The 21519-nt window shown below is 36.8% G+C and overlaps 3 protein-coding genes across 4 annotated transcripts; all 3 read right to left on the bottom strand.

The window, feature by feature from the left end:
• Positions 1-4145: 4145 nt before the first annotated feature.
• On the bottom strand, positions 4146-7319 carry LOC137709488 (proline dehydrogenase 2, mitochondrial-like). The gene is made up of 4 exons (XM_068448581.1): positions 6669-7319; positions 5186-5831; positions 4796-5036; positions 4146-4704 (listed from the first exon to the last, which is right to left on the bottom strand). The coding sequence occupies exons 1-4, from the start codon at positions 7218-7220 to the stop codon at positions 4665-4667; spliced, it is 1479 nt and encodes a 492-aa protein (XP_068304682.1). The 5' UTR covers positions 7221-7319; the 3' UTR covers positions 4146-4664.
• Positions 7320-13859: 6540 nt separating this feature from the next.
• Positions 13860-17484, bottom strand: LOC137709555 (uncharacterized). Its single transcript, XM_068448637.1, has 7 exons — positions 17257-17484; positions 16426-16562; positions 16257-16324; positions 15400-15510; positions 15118-15280; positions 14146-14295; positions 13860-14055 (listed from the first exon to the last, which is right to left on the bottom strand). The coding sequence occupies exons 2-7, from the start codon at positions 16498-16500 to the stop codon at positions 14029-14031; spliced, it is 594 nt and encodes a 197-aa protein (XP_068304738.1). The 5' UTR covers positions 16501-16562; positions 17257-17484; the 3' UTR covers positions 13860-14028.
• A 1060-nt stretch (positions 17485-18544) lies between these two features.
• Positions 18545-21519, bottom strand: LOC137708387 (pentatricopeptide repeat-containing protein At1g08070, chloroplastic-like). Of its 2 annotated transcripts, none has more exons than XM_068447445.1 (2): positions 21314-21519; positions 18545-20618 (listed from the first exon to the last, which is right to left on the bottom strand). In XM_068447445.1, the coding sequence occupies exon 2, from the start codon at positions 20498-20500 to the stop codon at positions 18713-18715; it is 1788 nt and encodes a 595-aa protein (XP_068303546.1). In that variant the 5' UTR covers positions 20501-20618; positions 21314-21519; the 3' UTR covers positions 18545-18712. The 2 variants fall into 2 exon arrangements, with proteins under 2 accessions (XP_068303546.1, XP_068303545.1); XM_068447444.1 differs by having other exon boundaries at positions 18545-20611.

Below are 21519 nucleotides of genomic sequence, written 5' to 3'. Positions count from 1 at the left end.
TTTCTCAAATTCATTAACTCTCCCCATATAATTTGCATGTAATTAATTTTTATAAATCAAACATACAATAGGGGTATTTTCGGCATCCGAAATATGTAAAATGTGTCAAGTATAATATAATTAATGAATTCGCTTATGTGGATCCTAGTCACTGAGTTTTTTTGGAGTAAAAAAGTCATGTTGGGTTTTTTATCGTTGTCCAACAGTATATAATGTACCTATGAAACAAACGAAATTAAATACTATGAAATACATCCAGATTTTCATAAAATAAATATGAAAAAACGTATCATAATCACCTGTTAAATGCACATATTATGATCGGATTCATTGAAGACCCATTATACACCATGTTGTTTGAAAGTATCTCCATTGAAGTTGAATGGTGCGATTCAAATCTCAAAAACGGTTGGATTTTCTGATTGTCAATCTCTCCCCATAAACGTGGTAATTATTGAAATCAATGATGTGGTTATGGATGGTTTTATGCAAAACAGGTGGATTTGAAACGGTCATGGGATGATATTCTGAAACGTCTGGGGTTATATTCTGAAACGGCTGTTAAGGATTAGTGGCATAAGCGTAATACTATTGTATTATTAGGTCAATATTTTTTCAATATGGCTACACATTTTAAATTTGAGCTTTTATTAGATGTTTATAGATACATGGGTTTTAGTCTAAGGATTGTGAATTGCAAGGGCTAAAATCTAATGGATCATATTCCTCTAGTTTCTTCATTCAACCATTTATCATATCCTCTACTCTAGATTTGTAGGCCTTTGGAAAAAGTTGGTCGCAAATGACCATTTTTTAGTGTAGACTAGGAAATTCACCTCTTCCTAGTAAATGCCCTATCAAGAATAATGAATCAACTATAACAAGGAAACAAGTACAAAGTAGCGTACTCAAGGCAACCAACTAACAAACCTTCAAATTTTAGAAGAAAACAATTACCTTTGTGTGATCTTAGAGGAGCAGGCGAGGAGATGGCAGTAACACAAGCGACTTTCTAAAAAATAAAAAATAAAAACATTTTGACTCGCAAGCTAATATTCAGAAACATTTTTTTTTCGAACTAAAGGAAAGAAAATTGAAAAACCTGAAATAGTTGTAGAAGAACCAGATGAAGAAGGAAGGAGAAAGATGTTGGCTGTAAATTTGAGAAGAATTGCTTTGGAGGAAGACTGTAAATCTTATTTGCTATCTCACCAGGTTTTGTAGGTGCCGATCGCGATCTTGCAAACATCATCAACGAAACTGATTTACTTGTCGCCCATAGGGGTATGTTGAAGTATACAATACAGCCAAATTATCACTAATTTTTCTATCCGAGTGCACATTGCTGTTAACTTTCATATTACGCTGTGGTTTATTGCAGGTGGTGAAACTGTGGCCAGAGAAGATGTAATGGAAGCAATTGAAAAAGAGAAGTTCAGAAACAACGATACGCAAGGCGGGGTACAATAAGCAAGGAGCTTGGGAAAATGTTTGATCCCATGGATGCCTTCTCTGATGGGAAATAACACAAGACGAGATTGAGTGCAACGATCAGTAGGATATCAAACTTTGAGCTGAGCAATATGTACATACGTTCTAGTGGTAGTTATAAATTTAGATTTATATATATGTTATCATCAGCTGAAATGAAATATCTTGTTAAATAATAGGAAATTGTTAATATTAATAGCCTACATGAATGCTGAGATTAACATTTAGATGTATGCTCCAAACTTGCCAGTGTATCACATCATGTTATATAAGGATAGACTGACATGAATAGAGTAAGGAAAAGAACAAACAAAAAGGTAACTGGCTTTTAGCTTTATCAATATCCATAAAATAGTGAATGTTCACAGCTATACTCCTGTCTTGTTTATAGAACCTCAAGTTTGTCGAAATTTGAGTAGTTAAGCTGCTACAATTTGTGTTTATTTTTTTTTATGAGAAATTTTATTTGAACCCACATAATCTTTTTTTACACCTAACTTAAATTTTAAATGTTAATTGTCTTTTTTATCATATTGTATAATTACCATAAAATACAATATAAAAATAATAATAAAACTTAAATTTATTAATAAACCCACACCCTATAATTAAACCCACCATCACTCCTTGTTTATTCTACGTTCAACCCGGCTAAAACCCTAATAGCTCTTATAGAGAAAAACAAGTTTTTTTTTTTTTTTTAATCGATAGATGGTGATTTTGAAGTTTTGAATACTCCAACTAAGGTATAAATCAATTTGTGAAAAAAAAATATATCGTTTAATTTTAATTTTTTAGAGTTTAGAAGATGAGTATTTAGGTTTCATTTTTTTTTCGTCAATCCAGGTTGCACATAGTTTGTTAAACTTTCTATAGGAAATAGTGCAAATGTTACAAAAGATGTTGCAGACACCAAATTTACTTGATACGAAATCCTGTTTGCAACAACCGCAGTAAAAGTATTAATAATTTGTTGCAGACACCAAATTTCTTGGATACTAAACCCTTTCTATGGAAAGTAGAAGTATTAATAATTTGTTTGGCATATTAGAAAGAAAAAACTGTTTCTTTGGCATTACAATTTGTTGCCGTACTAGTTCGTCCTCCCATATTAAGCATGCATTAGTTACCATGCTATCACTGACCTTTCATGAATAAGTTGATACCCCATGAAAATTGAGGGGCCTTTGTTTTACTAGGAAGATTATATATACAAAAAAAGATCAAATAAGATGCACACATAGGAGATGCCATAGTGTTGTAAAAAAGCTCCAGTTGGAAATTTGAAACTTAACGAAAAAATCAAATAAGACGCAGTGAAGCAATTGATAAAAAAAATTCAGAGAGAAATTTCATAAAGCTCAGTCACTAGCTAAAAGCTTAAGAGGAGACAAAGGGCTAAAAGCTCTGTTTCAAAGAGCTCAAGGTAGGAGTGGAGTCAAAGGACCCAAAATATTTTTTATTTCGAGTTTCTTTGAATACACAACTTTTAAAGCATCTTCTTCTGCTCAAGGAAATCTATTATTCCTACATGCAAATAAAATCACGGGTACATGAATATCAAGAAAACAAGAAATTGAAAGTGTTAGGTATATGGAAGATTCATAAACAAGTAGAAACTTCATCAAATTATTTAATTTTGGATTTTATTTTCTAAATGGGTGTAAAGATAAATTTACATTTTTAATTGGGTTTGAGAGGGTAATTTAGGTAATAACTTTGGGTTTAAAGAGATACTAATTCTTTAATTAAAAATAATAAGGATTTAAAAAGTAAGTTGGGTGTAGAAAAATGTTATATATATAGGTTCAAATAAAATTTCCCTTTTTTTATTTATTACATCTTCAACATTTTTTAATGGTACATCCTTATGCAGCGTTTCATGTAGCTGAATACTTAGCATATGCTAAACCTACACGAGGCTTCTCAGATGCGAGTCTGCCGGTCGATCAGACAGGATCGTGTAGTTGCACTGTCAAGAAAATTTCGGAGCTGATAGACTTTGGAGAGATGATCAGGTATCGAGTAGATTCGATGTCAAGATATTAATGCACCGCATACCACGTGGCTAAAATAAAAAACCGGCATGCTTTCACGTACACATGAAGTAAGTTTCCAGGTTAGATGAAGTAAGGGTTTACCATTGATTGATTTGCATTTTATATTGGTATAAATCATAAACATGAGTAACCCACACCAGCTGCTATGCTGGTTGAAGCACATTGTTGTATCTTTCCAATTTATTTGATAGAATAAACCATGATATCTCCAGGATTATTTAACTTGTATAATTATTGACGATATAATAAATAGATGAATACTTTTATGGTTTGGAAACTTGACCTCACAGCCCATGCAAACCACGTGCTGATCTGAAAAAGAAATTTTGATAATCTCCACAAGAGTACTGTATTTTTGTTCACCATCATTTAGTGTGGTGTATGCTCATCACCTTATTTATCACCATTAGATAAGTTTGAATTTTGAGATTTTTGCCTATCTACTACACGAATTTCGAAATTCAAACTCATCTAACGGTGATAAATAGGGTGGTGAGCATACACCATACTAAATGATGGTGAGCAAAAATACTCTCCCTCCACAATCCACTCATATATGTCTTTGAATGCAAGTATTTGGGAATAGGACTCCAGGATGAGCTTTTGTATTGAAGATTTTGAGGAAAATTTTGGAAGACCACGTCGCCTTTCTGACCCCTAAAAAAAGTTAACTCCATATTTTGGTTTTGCCCGACTCCACTCTGGTAGCTGCCCTATGTGCGCATCTCTACCCAAGTTCCTGTTTAGTTACTTCTCCTAGTCAATCAAACATCATCCACATTGCACACAGATTTGAGTAATTTGGAAGCAACATAAACATTTTATTCATATTCCTTTTGCTGAAGGAAGCAACACGATTTAGAACACGGTTGATAGGGTGCTGGCGCTTGTGGTGAATTGCCATGGAGGTAGAGCTAGGAAGCAAATATGGATTGTTGTCCTGTAATACAATCTAATGTAATGAGGAAAATAGAACCCAGATTTCCTAATTCCTATATGCACATTTTAATTCAACTAAACTCATGAGCAATCACCCTAATTACAGATCATTTCATTTACAAGATTGGTGATGGATCACCAACCTTGCTGTTGCACAATGCCGTCACTTTCGCATTAGAAGATTGCTGCTTTGAGTCTCCTCATCAGCTCCTCCCTGTACCCAAACGAAGAGTTCAAACCGCATCAGAATAAAACCGACCTTTTACGCTGCGAATTCAAAAATTTTTGTCCGAATTTAAATTTACCTTATTAGTTGTTTGTCTAGAGATGAAGCATTTAAGAGTCCCCTGTTCTCTTCAGCCCTCCTTAGAAGGTAAGGCAGAACCAACTGTATCGGTCCAAATGGCATGTACTTGCTTACTTGAAACCCTGCATTTTTTAGACCAAAGGAAAGCGATTCTGCCATTCCGTACAGTTGTGCAAATTCAAGCTTCTGGTGCACCTTCCTGACCCCAATTTCGTGTGCTTTTGCCATTGCTAGTCTCCCTAACATTCAACATTTTACGTCAGACATATTATGTGCAAAACTCAGAACAATGCGGTAGCCTTTTTCTAAAACTTTTGTGCAAAACTCATAACAATGCAGTAGCCTTTTTTCTAAAAGTTTTAACTTTTAAGTTTGTCAATTTCGTTACCTGATTCAACATTATGGGTTGCAAGAACAACGGCATCAGAGCCATTAGCAATCCTTTCAAGCATGAACGAAGCACAATCATTGTAGCACGCATGCGTGTCCTCAATGCAATCGTGAATGGGAGACTTATAGCCCAAGGAAGAAGCCAATTTTCCCTCACTCGACATATAAGCTCCCCTCACCACTTTGAACCCCATCGGAACACCCATCATATCTGCAGCCTTTGTTGCCAGCAACAATCTTTCCTTTGCATCTTTCAGGTAAGCTTGGATCGTCCCATAAACAATCGGGTTGTCATCTTTGTTATAGATGATTGCAGAGGAGTAGGTCAAGTAATCGATGGCCGGTTGAATTGATGTGTACTCTGCATCGATCGATAGAGGCACATTGGCTTCTACGCAGTTTTGGGACAATTTCATTAGTCTTTGGTGGACTAATTCAAGATCACGCTCTTCTTCAGGAGTTAAAGGCTCCGGCTTTTTAAGGGTGTGGTAAAGAGGGCTAGATTCGGAGAAAATGGGAAACGTGTCGCGCTTCCATGGGAGATTGAAATAAGGATCTTGTTGTTGCCATCTCAGCAAGTCACTCACTCGTTGAAGTAGATTCATTGGGCAAATTGCAGTGATTTTCAAAATTATAAAGCTCACCTGTTACAATCCAAAAACGTCATTTTCAGTTACCATCAAAACAAACAACTTCAGAAGGATCTCGTGAAGAAAACAAATCGCAACAAGAGTTTGCTTTGTCTGGAGGTGCTTCTGGGATAAGTCAGTGTCTGATTCAGAACTTGGCATCGACCGACGACTAACAAGCTATGTTAAATGTAGTTAAACAGCCCCAGTAGGGAGATACTAACGTTGGAGTGAGAACAATTGGGTGGTGTATCGAAAGACCCAAGTGGCAGAGAGATTTTTCAGTGTGATCGTCACAAGAGCTGGTACACAACGTATTCCTATATAAATGGTGGGTTATGTGTGTTAAAATGTTAATAACTTAAAAATTAAAATTTTTCACCACTTACATAAAAATACGTGATGTAGCATCCGTGTTCCTGTGACAACTAAAAATTTCAACGAAGTGGCATAAGTAAGCAAATAGGACCCGCAATACTAAATTTATGACATGTCGACCACATAGAGACTAGGACCCACAATCCTACATCCATGAGGCATGGCATGTTAATTGCATGGAGTCTGCTTGATCACGTGACAAGTCTTAACAATCTCACTAAAACAACAATATTTCAATATTTTAGTCTTTGTAATCGTTGATTAACATGATTATTTCTTATTCGTGACATATTATTTGATTTGAAATTTTGATCTCATTTAGTATTATCCTAATAAAATAGAGTTTTAAAAAGAAATAAACATTTTGAATTCAAAAAAATTAGAAAGGAAGCCAGAATTTGACAAGTTCAAAGAGAAAAGTCAATAAATGGAATCTTGGAATCCTGATTTGGGGTGATGAGAAAAACTAGTTACCGAAGAAGGTGGCAGGGATTTGGTGGACTCAACGGTGTCCAAGAAACCTTGCAAGTTCCTGTCGCATGCCTCGTTGTCGCCGGCATACTCGAGAGCGTAAACCAACATCCCTCTCAGCCCCGCCTCGTTAAGCTCCAGCACCGACTTTCCGGTGGCCGAGGGGTTCTCGCCAGCACAAAAATGGTCGTAAATTGTGGACCGTATGGTCCCCAGGATCGCGTCCTTGATTAAGGGAGTCTGCATGAGCCTGGACCGCATGACCCACATTCCAATGTCCACCATCGGCTCCATTCCCACCAAGTGGAGGTTCAGCGCCGTCCTCAACAGCCGTGACGTGGAGACGGACGCAAACAGCTTGTCCGCGTCATCGAAGTTGGAAAGGTTAGTGGCGGCGTTGTCCGCGGGGGTGATGGCAGTGGTGGTGGCTTGTGGTGTTTTTTCGGAAAAGCCGATTGGTGGGGATATGCCGGAGATGGTGCTAGTGGAGGCGGAGTTGAGTGGCCTGATAGTTTTCAGGAGTTTTGACGCTGCCGGGATTACTCGGTTTGCCATTCAACGGTGGGTGGTTGTCAAGTAATTCTCTGGCTCTCTGTTTCTAATTCCAATTCTCTCTAGCGCTCTCTCTCTCTTTCGCTCTCGCTCTCTCGCTCTCTCTCTAAGAAAAGTTTTTTACTATATTTGTTTGTGATGTTGCTAGAACTGTTACAGTTACTTATATAGGCAGTTTCAGAGTTTTTACCGGGCGGTGATTCGGTAAAAAACTAGCTACTTGGTAAAAGCTAAGCAGGGTTAAACTGATTAAGGTTGACTATTGACCTGGCTCAATGGATTTGATTGGTTCATTCGTGCTTATTGGCACCGCATGCTGACTCATCCGTGTTGAAGTGGATAAAGCTGTAAGTTAGAAGAACCAATAGAATCGCTAGATGCTTGAAAGGGATCTGTCTTGGCTAACGCGATTTATTATGAGTGTGCTACACGCGATGGTAACGTGCGACGTAGGAAGTGCGGTGTGTTTTTGCTTTTGTTTACGTAGCATAGTTTTTGCTTTTATTTTTTTTTTTTTTGGTGGAATATTTCTCTCATGAAAAATAGGATCCTTGTTTTTTAACGAGAAATTAGGGTTTAGAAAGATAAGTGCGACTGACCTAGTGAGTCAGAAGAAGAAGTAGGCCAAATGATCGTTTTTACAGCCGAAGTTTGAGGGTGGAAGAGGGCATACGGGACAGCTATCGTAATGATAAATGGCTCGTCTCGCCGTGAAGTCGGGGGAGGACCTCCCACCTCAAAGATAGGGCTTGAGATATGTAGATGCAGAAAACGGAGGTTGGGGGAAGTAGTAGAGAGAGTGAAGAGCTCAAAAATACCATCTCCCAGCAAGACTAATGAGTTGGGCAAGCAGTCTACAAGCGGGGAGGGAGGATACTGTGACTTCCTCTATGGCAATGCGAAGGAAGAAAAGAAGAAGGCAAGGATAGAGTATGCTAGCTAGTCTTAATTAACGCAGCCTCCACATGTGTGCTCCTACTGCAGCGAGGGGTGCTGGATAAAGCAGGGGCAGAAGGGCAGAAGGGAAAGAAAGGTGGGGGGAGGTGGAAGAGGGCTAGCTAGAGAAGAACCGTCGGATGTTGGGGTAAGTCCTCCTACATCATTGGAGGTTGAGGTGGCTAAGGTGGTAAAAGGAAGATGGCAGAGGGTGGGTTGTCTTTGATGAGAACTCAGTCATAAAGATCAAACAAGAACAGGAAGAGAAAATAAATAACAAAAATAATATTCTTACCACGTTTTGTATGAGTAATATTAGAAAGATTAAATTTGTACACAAAATTTTGTAAAACTAATTATATGAAAGTTGGTGATTGGATTAAGTGTTGATTAACATGTTTGTTCTTATCAGTAATACATTATTTGATTTGCAAATTTAGAATACAAATTTGGTCTACCTAGCATTACTCATTTTCTATACCACATTTGTATCATCTCTCTAATAGAGACGAAACACACCTGTGTTGGTGGACCATATCTCTATTAAAAAGATGATACAAATATGGCTTAAAAATGGAATAAGTGGTAGCATTCCTCAATTAATAGTGATACACACGTGCTGTGGCTGTTAAGTTGTAACGTCTAGGGTTTAGGTCCTTTGATGAGACGTTCCGTATTCATAATAATAATAATAATAATAATCATCTAAACTATATATTAATAAAATCATGATTGTCAATCAAAATCCAAGAAAATTACTATTATAGTTTTTTATACATAATTGAAACAAAATATTAGAAAAGAAAAAAAAATAAAAAAAGATGGGCATTAAACTAATTTCACACAAACAAGTTTTTGCTTTTTTTTTTTTTTTTTTTTTTTCACTAAACCTTACCGTCAATGTCACTCTATCAATACTCTAAACTCACTCTCTCTTTCTCTTTGGGCTTATTTGAAAGTGCTTAAAAAATAACTAAAACCGTTTTTAGTGAAAATGTTTTTTGCACCAATCCTTAGTTAAGATCTAAGTGGATCATGAAAAAACACTTTAAGTGCTTCTTGTAAAAAGCACATACCGGGTGCTTCTTCCAAAGAAGCACTTAAAGTGCTTTTGGAACCCAAAGTCAATTGCACCAAAAGCGCTTTCAATCATTTTAAAAGTACTTCCAAACGAGCATTTTCTCTCTCTCACAGTGATTTAGGCATTTCTTTGATTTATTTATTTAAGCAACAAAGTGACTTTAGTAGTTTGGTTTCTTGAACTTATGGAGTTTTCATTTCCTTTAGAATTTTTCAATATTGACTTTGTTAGACGTAATTATTTTGTAACGGAAACACATGGAGATTCTTTTATGTTGTTGTACGACATGGGATTGAAAACAAATCCATTTTACCCGTAAGAACCGAACGCTATCAATCGGATTCAAATGAGATGGTTCCACCAATAAAATTACATAAACCTAGACTGGGTCGAACTCATTTACAAAAACAATTAGAATCTGGATCCACAAAAAAATGAACCCAACTCGACCCGCACCCACACTACTATGTATTAACCATGAACCAAAGTTATGAAAATGTCCTTATCAAAATGAGGAGGGAGTAAAATAAAAGAAATGCTAACTACCTTCCCCGTTTACCTTTTTTCTTTGTTTCTTTTTCACTCGCATTTTGACATGTGGAATCCACTTATACATTCATTTAAAAAATTAATTAACTAAAATCACAAATTCTTCTTTTTCAGTAGTCTTATGATTTGGAGTGCTACTAGCGCAAAGATGTGGTTGTGGATGCAAATTTTCGCCGTCTTCTTTTTTGACGAAAATGCACCTGCAAAATAATAACACTTTAGATTAACGCCAAAAGCCTCACGCGCCCACGATGAATGGTGGGGACCGAGGGGCTTTAGCCGAAGAATCTCCGATGCCAAAGTTAGAATTCTGAAACGAATGTGATTAGGAGTTTCTAGGTAGCAATTGGCTTAGCTTTTTAGTGGGATAATAGGGCTATTTATAGGGGAGTGGCCGACCCTATTTGGAGAATAGTGTCCAGCCATATACGGTGTAATTGGGTGAATAATTGCAAGATACTATGTGAAATAATATCTTACAATTAATATGACAATTAATCCTAAATTAAATAGGAAATTTAGGAGTTACCTTTTGAATAATGATTTGATGAGGAGTGATGAGAGGGATTTGAATAAATATCATTTTGATCACATTTGACTCTTCATTGATTGAGTCGTTATTGTCTGGTGCATGTGCATGAGACTCCTGGTGTGTCTTGAGGGTAATTTTGTACTTTTTACCCAACAGGTGTGGGGGCATTAGTAAGAACTAACTCTAGTTATGTTAAAGAAAATAATAATAATATGTTTAGACGAATTTTTCAAAATAATACTAAAGGAAAAGAATTAATAAGAATAGAAGAAGAAGTAGATACTGAAAGAGAAGCATAAGCTTTTAGAAATAATACTCTACATTTGTTAAATCCAAAAAACCTACATAAGAACGGAGAATGGTTTAGTGAAAGTAAACTTTATAGTCACTATCAAGAACAAATTGTACGAGTAGTAAACAAACAAGACGTAAGCAGAATTAATTTAATCACAAGAGAATCTTATAATAAAATTAGATAAGAAATATAATCTAATACATTTAGGAATAATGGTGGTAGGAGTTAAGAGTTTAACCAGACCACAATTAGGTGTTAAAGTTTTAATAAGTATACTTGATACTAGACATAAAAAGTTAGACGCTGCCACAATAGGAATGATGGAAATAAGTATGTCTGAGAATGCTAGAGTAGTTTATTGCCAACCTGGCTTCATGATTCCCTTCAAAGATTTTTATAAAGATATTCAGATAACAGTAAAATCTACGAGTTATGAAATGATAGAAAATAAAGATAACTTGTTACTTTGTGTAGGATTTATTGGAAAGTTACAAGTAAATAGTAGTATTAGAACAAAATTAGATTTAAACAAGAATTTAGAAATTTTTGGAAGTAGAGGAATTTCTGTCCTAAAAGCAAAAAAGGCAGATATGTAGAGAAGAATAATATGAGGATGACCTTGAAGAGTAATACGAGGATAATATGAGGATGACCTTGAAGAATAGAAGTACTAGTTCTTTAGCTTATTTCATAAAAACTAAGGAATGGAAGTACGTCTCACCCTAGAAATAAGAAGAACAATATGAGGACGACCTTGAAGAATAGAGGTACTAATTCTTTAACTTATTCCGTAAAAACTAAAGAATGGAAGTACGTCTCACCCTATCATTTTTTATTAGATATTCTAATTCCTGAATCTGAAGTACTATATTCCTATTTTTAAGTTTTTCTTCTCTTAAATCGAGTTCTAAATGTTTCTATGATAGACTGGAAGAATGTTTTTCTTTTTCTAAAATTCTTTCTTGAGATCGTTCCTCTTCATAATCAGAACATTTTATATGTCTTATGTCAGTACACTTTAAACATTTTACTTTGTTTCTTTTATCTGGGAAATATCTACATTTACTGCACCTATCTATCATAAAGTCCGAGTATCTTGTAAATTGATGAATACAGTTGTTCATTATATAGTAAATTGGGTTATGTCATTTAGAAGATTTATAGTGTCATCTTCTGAAGAAGATTCGTCATCTGAAGAATTAAGTGAAATTTCTTGATCTTCACTTGAGTAAATACTATAAACTGACTCGACATCGGCATTATCAGAAATATCGATGAACACTTGTTCGGTATTATCAGAAATATCTATGAACACTTGTTATGCTTGGTAGAAAGGCCAAAACCGAAATCTTAGAAAATAAACTTTTTAGAACTTACAATTGTAACGTGTTTGTGAGAATGTGATTGTTATTATGTGATGATTTCAAAAAGGTCACAGTAATGTAATTGTTATTATGTGATGCTTTCAGAAAAGTCACAATAGTGTGATTATTATTATGTGAAGTTTTCAAAAAGAGCAATTATTTTACTTTTTGGTTTGTCACAGACGTGGCTCTATATAAAGAGCACTCCGTGTGTGATTACAATACACAGAAAAGAAAAGAAGTCAAAGCTCTCTTTTCCTGCAATCTTTTGTGTCATAGTTACGAAACTAAACAGTGTGATATCTTGCACCCGCTTCTCTCATGTCCCTAGTAAAGGTTATATTTCTAACTTTTCCTGTTATATTTTAACAGAAGTATGAAAAATTAGGTTTTATTTTAGTGTCTTGGAAATTACCAATGCACCCTTCCTAATCCTAGTGAAATTGGGAAAACCATATTCCATCAGGATTAACATCCCTCGTTTTTATTAAACCGACTACGGATTAGGACGCACACTGAACCTATACAAGGACGCACAGTGTTCTCTCCATCCTACCATCAAACTACTCTAAACAATGTCGAGCACTCCGGTTAGCAGAACTTGCCCTTGTTCGCCGTCTACCCACCCTGAAGCATTCCGCTGCCGGTATCACCGGAGTGCTGCAATCAAGAAAACTTCAGCAAACTCAAATAAGCTGTCCATACCATCGTCGCCATTCCAACAGAGCGGGTGGGTCAAGAGGTTCTTGGCCGCCGCTTTTCCTCGTCCTTCCACACAGGACAAAAGAAGAATCGACACCTTCCAGTCCCGGCCCAGCCCTCTGTCGGTCATGTCAATGGCCAACAACGGTTGATGGCAAGTTTCTTTCTCTTTCTTGTTCTCTTGGCTTCATGTTTGCTCGGTTTCTCTTTCTTCTTTTTCTTGGCTTCTTGTTTTTCTTAACACAGGTTTTGACCTGACTTTCTATTTTTTTTAAACATTTCGGTAAACAACAAAACTAGAAATCATAGGATATCACCACGTTTCGAAACTAGAAGGTTTTGTTGTAGGCTGGTCGTACAAACGCATGCAGTTTTCGGATTTAGTCAAGTTTACGTAAGCTCTGTTAGTTTGCTCGCTCAGTTAGCTATCTTGCATGACCCTTCAGATTTCCTATCATGTATCGCTTCACCAAGTGTATATAAGCGAGTTCTACGTCTGCCTTTTTAAAAACCCTAGTAATTAAATAAGACATAGAGATATACGAGAGGGTGAGGTGTAGAGAAGGCTACCTATCGGGGACGTGTGAAAACCGCCGTAGCTGTAAGCGTTAAGCTGCCACACTTTAAATTAAATCCCAGTTACTAGTACACAACAATCCATACCTATACCCCCCAGCTACTAGTACACATTAAGATCAAAAAAGTGTGGACACGGCCAAAAGAATAAAAAAAAAACCGCCCTGAGTTGAGTAGGCACCCAACTTCGAACGGAGAAGGCTACCGCCTTGTTAGAGTGAAAGCCACTATACCGAGCCCTCTTGTACCGAAAAAAGTTTTTAACTCAATTTCAATCTGTAGATTTGGGACTCGCTCATGCATACTTTGTTCTGTACATGATGGGGAATCACATTTAAGCATGTGCAAGCTAACTTGTTGAGTAAACTAACGAAGGATAAATTTCTCTTGACTAGGCTATGAGAATGCAGTCGTTTGATGCTCTTTTGCTCCCTTTTTTCACACTTCTTAATCTTTGATGTATCATTTACAATGATAGTAATAAATAAAGGATTTTATTCGTTTTGGTATATACACTTGTACTATTTTTATTTTGTTTTTTTTTTCATCTTTGTGCATTTAGATCTGCATAACATTCAATTTCGCGCCCAGAATCCTCGTACCGATTTTTTTAATTGAGATTGAAGTATCGATCTAGAAAATAAAATTTGAATTCGCTAACAAAGCGACATTATTAAGAAAAACTAGGAATAAAATTATCAATATAGCCACAGACCAAACGTCATACAATATATAGAGTCCGAGAAAGAATGGTTTGGCAGGTCGTGCCAGTAAAATCACCCTGTGAGCTCCTCCATCTTCCCCTGTTAGTGGAGGATACAAGTTAGAAAGCTAGCTAGAATTTACCAAACCAAATTGGATCGAGTTTCAAGCGAGCGGTTAATTAAACATACCAGTGAGATGTACTTCTCAGCATCAGTTCGTTTGAGAAAATGCATCGAGTGCTGAGCAAAATTGGCCGTGTTGAAGCTAGGTAATTGTACTTCGCCCATGTCGTCGAGGACTCTCACCTTGATGTAGGGGTCTTTCGGGGGCACCATATCCTGGCAAACACAAGAAATCAGAATGAGGATCTTTCCTCACAAGATGTAGCGAAACAAGGGCGAGGATTTTTCCTCTGTTAGCACACCCATAGGGCATCTACCCAATGTATTGCTCACCCCACACCAATACTCGATATATGAACCTTACAATTAAAAATCCACTCATATGCAACTCGGCAGCCAAGATGACAATGTCCATTGTTTCATCGTACTTTACAACAAGGGTTTTGCTTCTCCAACTGCAGATAATACTATGATTCATAACTCCAGATACTAGGACCGATTTCAAAATTTTGGCTTTCTCCTATCATGTTTGGTTACTCTCAAAAATATTCTTTACATTTTTCTCCAGGGTTTCCCATTGTGAACGGAAAAGATAAAAGAAATGTCACTGAATTTTAAAAATTCGAGAATTTGGTACGTCTAAGTTCTGCTTACGTGATCAGAAGAAAGGGTTTACCAGTGCTATTCACTGAAGCTATTAGCATTATCATCAGAATAATTCCAACGTTACAGAATGAAAGCCAAAGGTTCGAAACCTACCCATTTAAGAAGCAAGATACTTGTCTTAAGTTTATAGAGCAAAGAGCTTCTCATTAATAAGCAACAGTCAAGCAAGTTTCTCCAAAAAATTTCATTAAAAGCGACTCCAATGTGCCAGTCAATTGAAAGTATACAACTTTCTAGTCATTAACAACCAACAGTCATCTTGCTCAAGTTTCAAAATTAATTCACATGAATATTCAAGTATCAAAGAGAGACTTCCAAACTTATCAGTTTATTATACTATGAAGTATAACTGCAAGTGTAGAGAGAGATTACCATATCCAAATGGAGTTCCACTCTCGACATGTATGATCTTAAAGCCTCTGAATGTTTCTTAAAGTACTCTTTCTCTGTGTGATTAAGCTTCTCTTCAATTTCTTCTGGAATTTCATAGCCCACCTTCCATATGAGATTCCGTAACATTTCTGCTCGGCTGTGCCTGAATGGTTATGAGAATCATGTACAACAAAAGCTGATTAAAGATCATTTACATAAGGCGTACCGATTAAAAAGAAACATATAATTATATGATAGCACAACAAGGAAACAAAAAATTACATGTAAGTCATTAAGCAACGTTTATTGCGAAGTAAAGAAAGGTGGTGGATGAGGAAACCATAGTGGTCCTCATTTTGAGTTTGGAAATCTATTCCTGCTTCCTGCATTTTCCTGTTGCAACATCAGGTCATATAAGTTGACTAAGAATACAAGCAAAAAGATAAAGCAGGGTTTATGGAAGTTTAGACATAAAGCAAAACAAGATGCACGGTTTTAGACTTGGTCAATACGTGTTAGCTGGTAGTTCCCAAAATAAAAATGCCCGTCACATGATGATTATTAATCCAACACTGAATCTTGGGACTGCCTATGTCCAAGCCGAAAAGCGTAAAAGTATGGCTCGAAAGGTATATACACCAACCAAAAAACAGTGAAATGATCAAATGAATTGCAAGGAAAACCCTGGTATCATGATCTCTAATTTAAGACTTAAGGCAGTAAAACAAGCACTGAGGCACTATAAGCACAGATACATACGGTCCAGTGTATCTGCAACTCTCATGCACTTTTATTTATTTTGTAGTAGTACCTATCTTATTTTTGAAAAGTCAAAAGTTATGACGAAAAAAACATGAAGCCTGAGCAATTTATATTTCAACTCAAGAATGAGAAACTTCTTAGATCACTGAGACAGATTTCAAGCAGATTCTTGGGATTGATTTGGATCCATTCCCCTAATTTCATAATAGCACATCAATTTTATTTTACATTAGAAGAATTTCAGCAGTTAAGTTGTACAGCTTCATCATCCAAGGTGAGATGAAGCATGTAATTTGCTGCTATGGAATAGAAACAACAAATCTGAATGTGAAAAAAGAAAAGAAAACACACAATCAATAACTGCAATATCACGTTACCTTAACGACTTTTGAAGATCTTCATAATGTTGACTACATTCTGCAATTACATCCTTGAACAGATTACTCTACAAGATGATAGTAACATATATCAAATAAGAGAATACATAGAAAAAAACAGACAGATTTATGGCAGGTCAAAATGAGAAACAAGATGGTTCTCTCTTACACTGAAAGCCGTGAGCTGCCCCTTCTCGCCATTTGCAATTTCTTTGACCAGTTGGATGGCATTTGTCCCATACATCTTCGAAAATCCAAAAAAGGCCAACCCTACCCCAGGATCCAAAATAAATGTTCCTTATAAACCTACATTCAACAAAACATTAGATCAAACAGCTTACGCACAGAAAATTGAGACCCTAAAGTACCCAATATTAACCCCGGCCAAAAACCCTCAAAAGGCGGAGATTCATACAAGTCTATAGAAACTTTGAATGATTCTTCCTTTTTTTTTCTTTCAGAATTTCCCAAATTATAAAAGATAGATACAATCGAACTAAATAACACAAATCTAAACAAGATCTGACGGTGCAAATGCATTTTCATTAATATGCAACATCAAAAATTAAAAATTAATTATCAGTAACTATGCCAAATTGGTGTTAATGGAGTTAATAATCTGGTAAGCAACCACACCTATTAAACTCCATTTATCAATTGAATTATAAAAATAAATAAAATTGAGAAGCCTTCATCATGTTCCCAGTTCAACACTGGGTAACAAAAAGAATGAAAATTGAATCCGCCAAATTACCAATAAAACATAATTGCAACAATCGCAACCCGTACCAACGAAACCTTCACATATGACAGCCCTTACTTTAAAAAAAAAATAAAAAATTCTCAAATCACAGCCCTAATTTCAACAAAAAAAAATCCGAAATCACGGCCCTAATTTCATCAAAATCCCCAAATCACAACCAACCCTAACTTATGAGTTGAATAAAGAATAATAATAAAAAAAGTGCCCGCTACCAAGAGCAAGAGAGAAGAAGAGTACCTGGTGGAATGGCTATCCCAACAATGGACAATCAAGATTTACAGTTTTGCACCTAGATAGGAAGCAATAGGAGAGACGAGAGCGCGAGTCTGGGAGAAGGTATCTCTGAATTCGGAAGATGCCGACTGAGGGAGGCTGAGGAAGACGACGGGACGGCGACTCTGTTTCTGGAAATGAGTTTCCGAAAACAATGTTTTTTGAAATCTTTATCTGTTTTGGGTTGCTGGAGTTTTCGCGGGATTTTGCTTTGAAAATTTTCAGTTACCGCTAAAAAGCTGCACTACTTGATTGTTGTCCTTACACCATATCGAACTCGATCAACTCTCTAATTTAATATTTAATTTAATAAATCTATCGTTTAACAAGAATAAAAATAAAAAACTGCAGTTAAGAGTCGACAGCGAACAATGTTAAGGGGCGGTATGGCGTTGTGGTGCTTATTAAAAAAGCAATTTTTTTTTTTTAATTTTGGAAATTTCAAGTGTTTGGTAACTGAAGTTCATCACATTATTAGTCATACTTCAATCACATAAAGTCCATGGTGGGGTGTCACATGAGGGTGTAAATGAGCCGAGTTGAACTGAATATCAAGATGCTCAAAGTCGGCTCAGATAATATTACGTGTGCTCAAACTCGAAAACAAATCGTAACCCCGAGCTTATGCTTGACTTGAATAATTTAATCGAGCTCAAGCTTGTTTGTAAACTAAACATGAGCTTTTCATTAGCTTGCCCAATTTGTTCTTTAAACAAACTCGATGTTATGTTTTGTCGACTTCATTTTCAAATGAATCTCATAAAATGAAAATAATACACCGCTAATATAATATAACAAGAGCTCAAAACGTTTTACTTAGAAAATTCGAGCTTGAATGAGCCAAAAACGAGTCGAGCTTGAGCCATTTGAGCCGATTTACAGCCCTACTGTCACACTCATTAAAGAACTCACATGATAATTTAGTTTTAACCTTCACCTAAAAATTGCATGGCGATTTGATCTTGGTGATCTTAAATTATTATATTTACACACGCATGATGTGTGTGGTCCATCGAAATATTCAAGTTGATTAATATAGTTTATAAACTTCGTTTCAAGTATGTTATTTATGTTTAAGGTTACCCCCACGAGCTTTAAATAGTTTTAGAGTGCACTGACCTCGAATCGGTTCTAAAGCGATCACTTAAATTATAGCAAGCCAGATGCAAAATCATCTGGATTGGACCTACACATACATCTGAACTAAATCACACAATGAATCAAACATACATCTGAACCAAGTCACACAATGAATCAATCATAACCAGGTGACGATTGGCAGCGCTTGGTGTAGTGCCGCTAGCTTACGTCACTGCTGGGTAACGAGTAACTTTTACATTGTATGTTTAACCCAACTAAACAATCAAGAAGCATAATTTCAGTGCTAGAAGGGTATCATTTAGGGACAAAAACCATCTACTTAATTCAGACAAGAGGCTCGGGATCTTGAACCTGATAGAAATGTACAAAATCGTTGATTCACCTCAACAGAACTTTGCCCAGGTAACTTCATCAACTCCTTTTCCCGCATCAAGTTTCTCAACCTAGCTTCATCTTCCCACCTACAGGCTTCGGCGTATATGTTTGACATAAGAACGTAGGATGTAACTGTTTGAGTATCTAAATGGGACAGATGTGCTGTCACAAGCTCGGCGAGCTCAACATTGCCATGTATCCTGCAAGCACTAAGTAAAGCTCCCCAAACACCCACATCTGGATCAACCGGCATCCTCTCAATAAACTTATAAGCCTCTAGCAAACAGCCGGCTCGACCCAGAAGATCAACCATACAAGCATAGTGCTCTAAACCAGGGCAAATTGAGTAGTCTTTGATCATGCTCTCAAAGTGCTTTCTCCCTTCTTCTACCAGACCCACATGCCTACAAGCAGTCAAAACAGCAGTGAAAGTGAAGCTATTTGGTTTGATACACTGTTCTTTCATCATAGAGAAAAGCCTGAGAGCATCATCAACGTGACCATGAGAAGCACAAGCCCCTATTATAGATGTCCAGGACACAACGCTTTTATGAGGCAACCCCTGAAATACATCCTTGGCCAGGTTTATGTTGCCACACTTTGCATACATGTCAATGAGTGCATTTGTGATTGAAGCATTGGTTCCGAAGCCTTTCATTCGAATGAGCTCATGCAACCATCTCCCAGTGTTAAGTGCACCCAAGCTAGTGCAGGCGGAAATAACACTGACTAGTGTGATATAGTCATACTCGACATTTTCAGTTTGCATCCTGCGAAAGAGCTCTATTGCCTCTGTCCCTGAATTATTCTGTTCATAGGCGGCGATCATTGCATTCCATGAGACCAAGTTTCTTACCGCCATCCCATCGAATAAATATCTTGCAGTGTCAAGATTCCCACACTTGCCATAACATGCAATCAAAGCATTCATGAGTGCTACATCTTTGTCAACACCAACTTTAATTCCAAAACCATGAATCAATTTTCCTAAATCCAAAAATTCCAAACTAGCACAAGCAGGGAGGACGCTGACCAGCGTTACAACATTTGGTTGGGTATCTGAAGCCACCATGTCTCGCAAAACACTCAACCCTTCTTTATAAAACCCATTTTGCACATACCCTGCTATCATCGCAGTCCAAGAAACTATGTTCTTCACAACCATTTCGCTGAAAAGAATCTCGGAGTCCAAAGTTTCTCCACTCTGTGCATACATACTGACCAAAGCGCTCTGAACAAACACATCCGAATGAAACCCATATTTAATTACATTACAATGCACTTCTTTCCCTTCCCTCAAAGCCAACTGCACCGCACAGGACCGAACCACAAAAGGGAAAGTGTAGTTATCAGGTGACAACCCACTGCGATGCATGTTTCTGTACAACACTATGGCTTCATGGCAAGGACCCTGATCAGCATAACCCCTAATCAAGGTGTTCCAAAGAAATACATCCCTTTCAGGTGTGGCATCAAAGAGTTTTTGTGCATAGTCCATAGTAGGGGCCAATGAAGATGCCAAAGTAACCAGCTTTGTTGAGAGGAGGAGGCTTTGGTTGGATCCATGTTGGAAGATTAGAGCGTGGATACATTTGAGGTTTGAAAGAGAAGAGCAGGAGTTTAAAAAGTAGTTAAAGGAGAGGTAATGATAATTCTTGGGACAGAAGTGAAATGGGGCAGAGGTAACAAGCTCAAGTTTTCTGAGGAGTGGTCGGACAAAATGAGCACACATGAAATTCCGGCATTGGTTTTAAGTTTTGGAGTAGCTATGGGTATGCAGCTTTCTTAGTCCAAGGTACATATCTCTATGTTGTAGTCCAAGGCACATTCCTTCCTGAGCAGCCTGAAAACTTGAGACGGACAAGAATTAGAATACATTTCTTCTCATTTGAACATAAATAAATAAAAAAGAAACGTTTGCTAATGGTCAGCAACGGAAAAGGCCAAAAGAGGAAGATGAAAAAAGAATGTAGTATGTAATAAAACTGTAATCCTAAGAAGCCTTGAAAATCATTCTAAGCATTCTGAACAACGTTCATGGGGCGCACTAGCGATGAAACACAATTCATCTTCCCCATAAACACTTACACTACTCAAAACCAAAAGCAAACAAATCTGTTTCAAGATGCTAACCTGAAAAAATTGATCATATTTATCGTATGCAATGTGAAAAAGAAATAACAACATTTAGCAAAAGAGCGACTAGTAGAATAGTTGTAGCAAGCTCTAATAACAAAACTACATATGTATTACATATCCAATGACTTCCAACTTCAAACCAAAACAATCTAGTATGGTGATAATTGGATGTTTCGAGTTTGTCAACATGTTAACATATGTATGCATTTCAATATTGCAACGATTCAACCCTAATTAAGTTATAATAGCAAACATGTAACAGCAATTGATAAATACACCCTTATAATCTGTACAGCACACCCAAATTCCCAGAAACCCTAGAATGACAATACAATTAAAAACGGGAACAGAAAATTAGGGAAATAAATTCGAAAAGTCGATTGAGGGTTTGCAAAGCGAAGCATACCTGATTCCTGAAGGTAACGAAAGACTAGGAAATTCAACTCAACGGAGGTGATGCAGGTCATCGTCGCAGAAATCACCGGCTTCAATGGCTGTCATGAGAGGTCCGCAAATCGTGCGGCCCAGTTTCAATGAGAGAGAGAGAGAGAGAGAGATTGCAATGGCAAACGGGCAGGGATTTATCGGTTTTGCAGAGTTTAAGAGAAAAGA

The sequence above is a fragment of the Pyrus communis genome, chromosome 11 (genome assembly GCF_963583255.1).
Source record: "Pyrus communis chromosome 11, drPyrComm1.1, whole genome shotgun sequence".
Classification (NCBI taxonomy): Eukaryota; Viridiplantae; Streptophyta; class Magnoliopsida; order Rosales; family Rosaceae; genus Pyrus; species Pyrus communis.
Note: the sequence above shows the minus strand (reverse complement) of the source record. Positions and strands in the feature narration are given on the sequence as shown.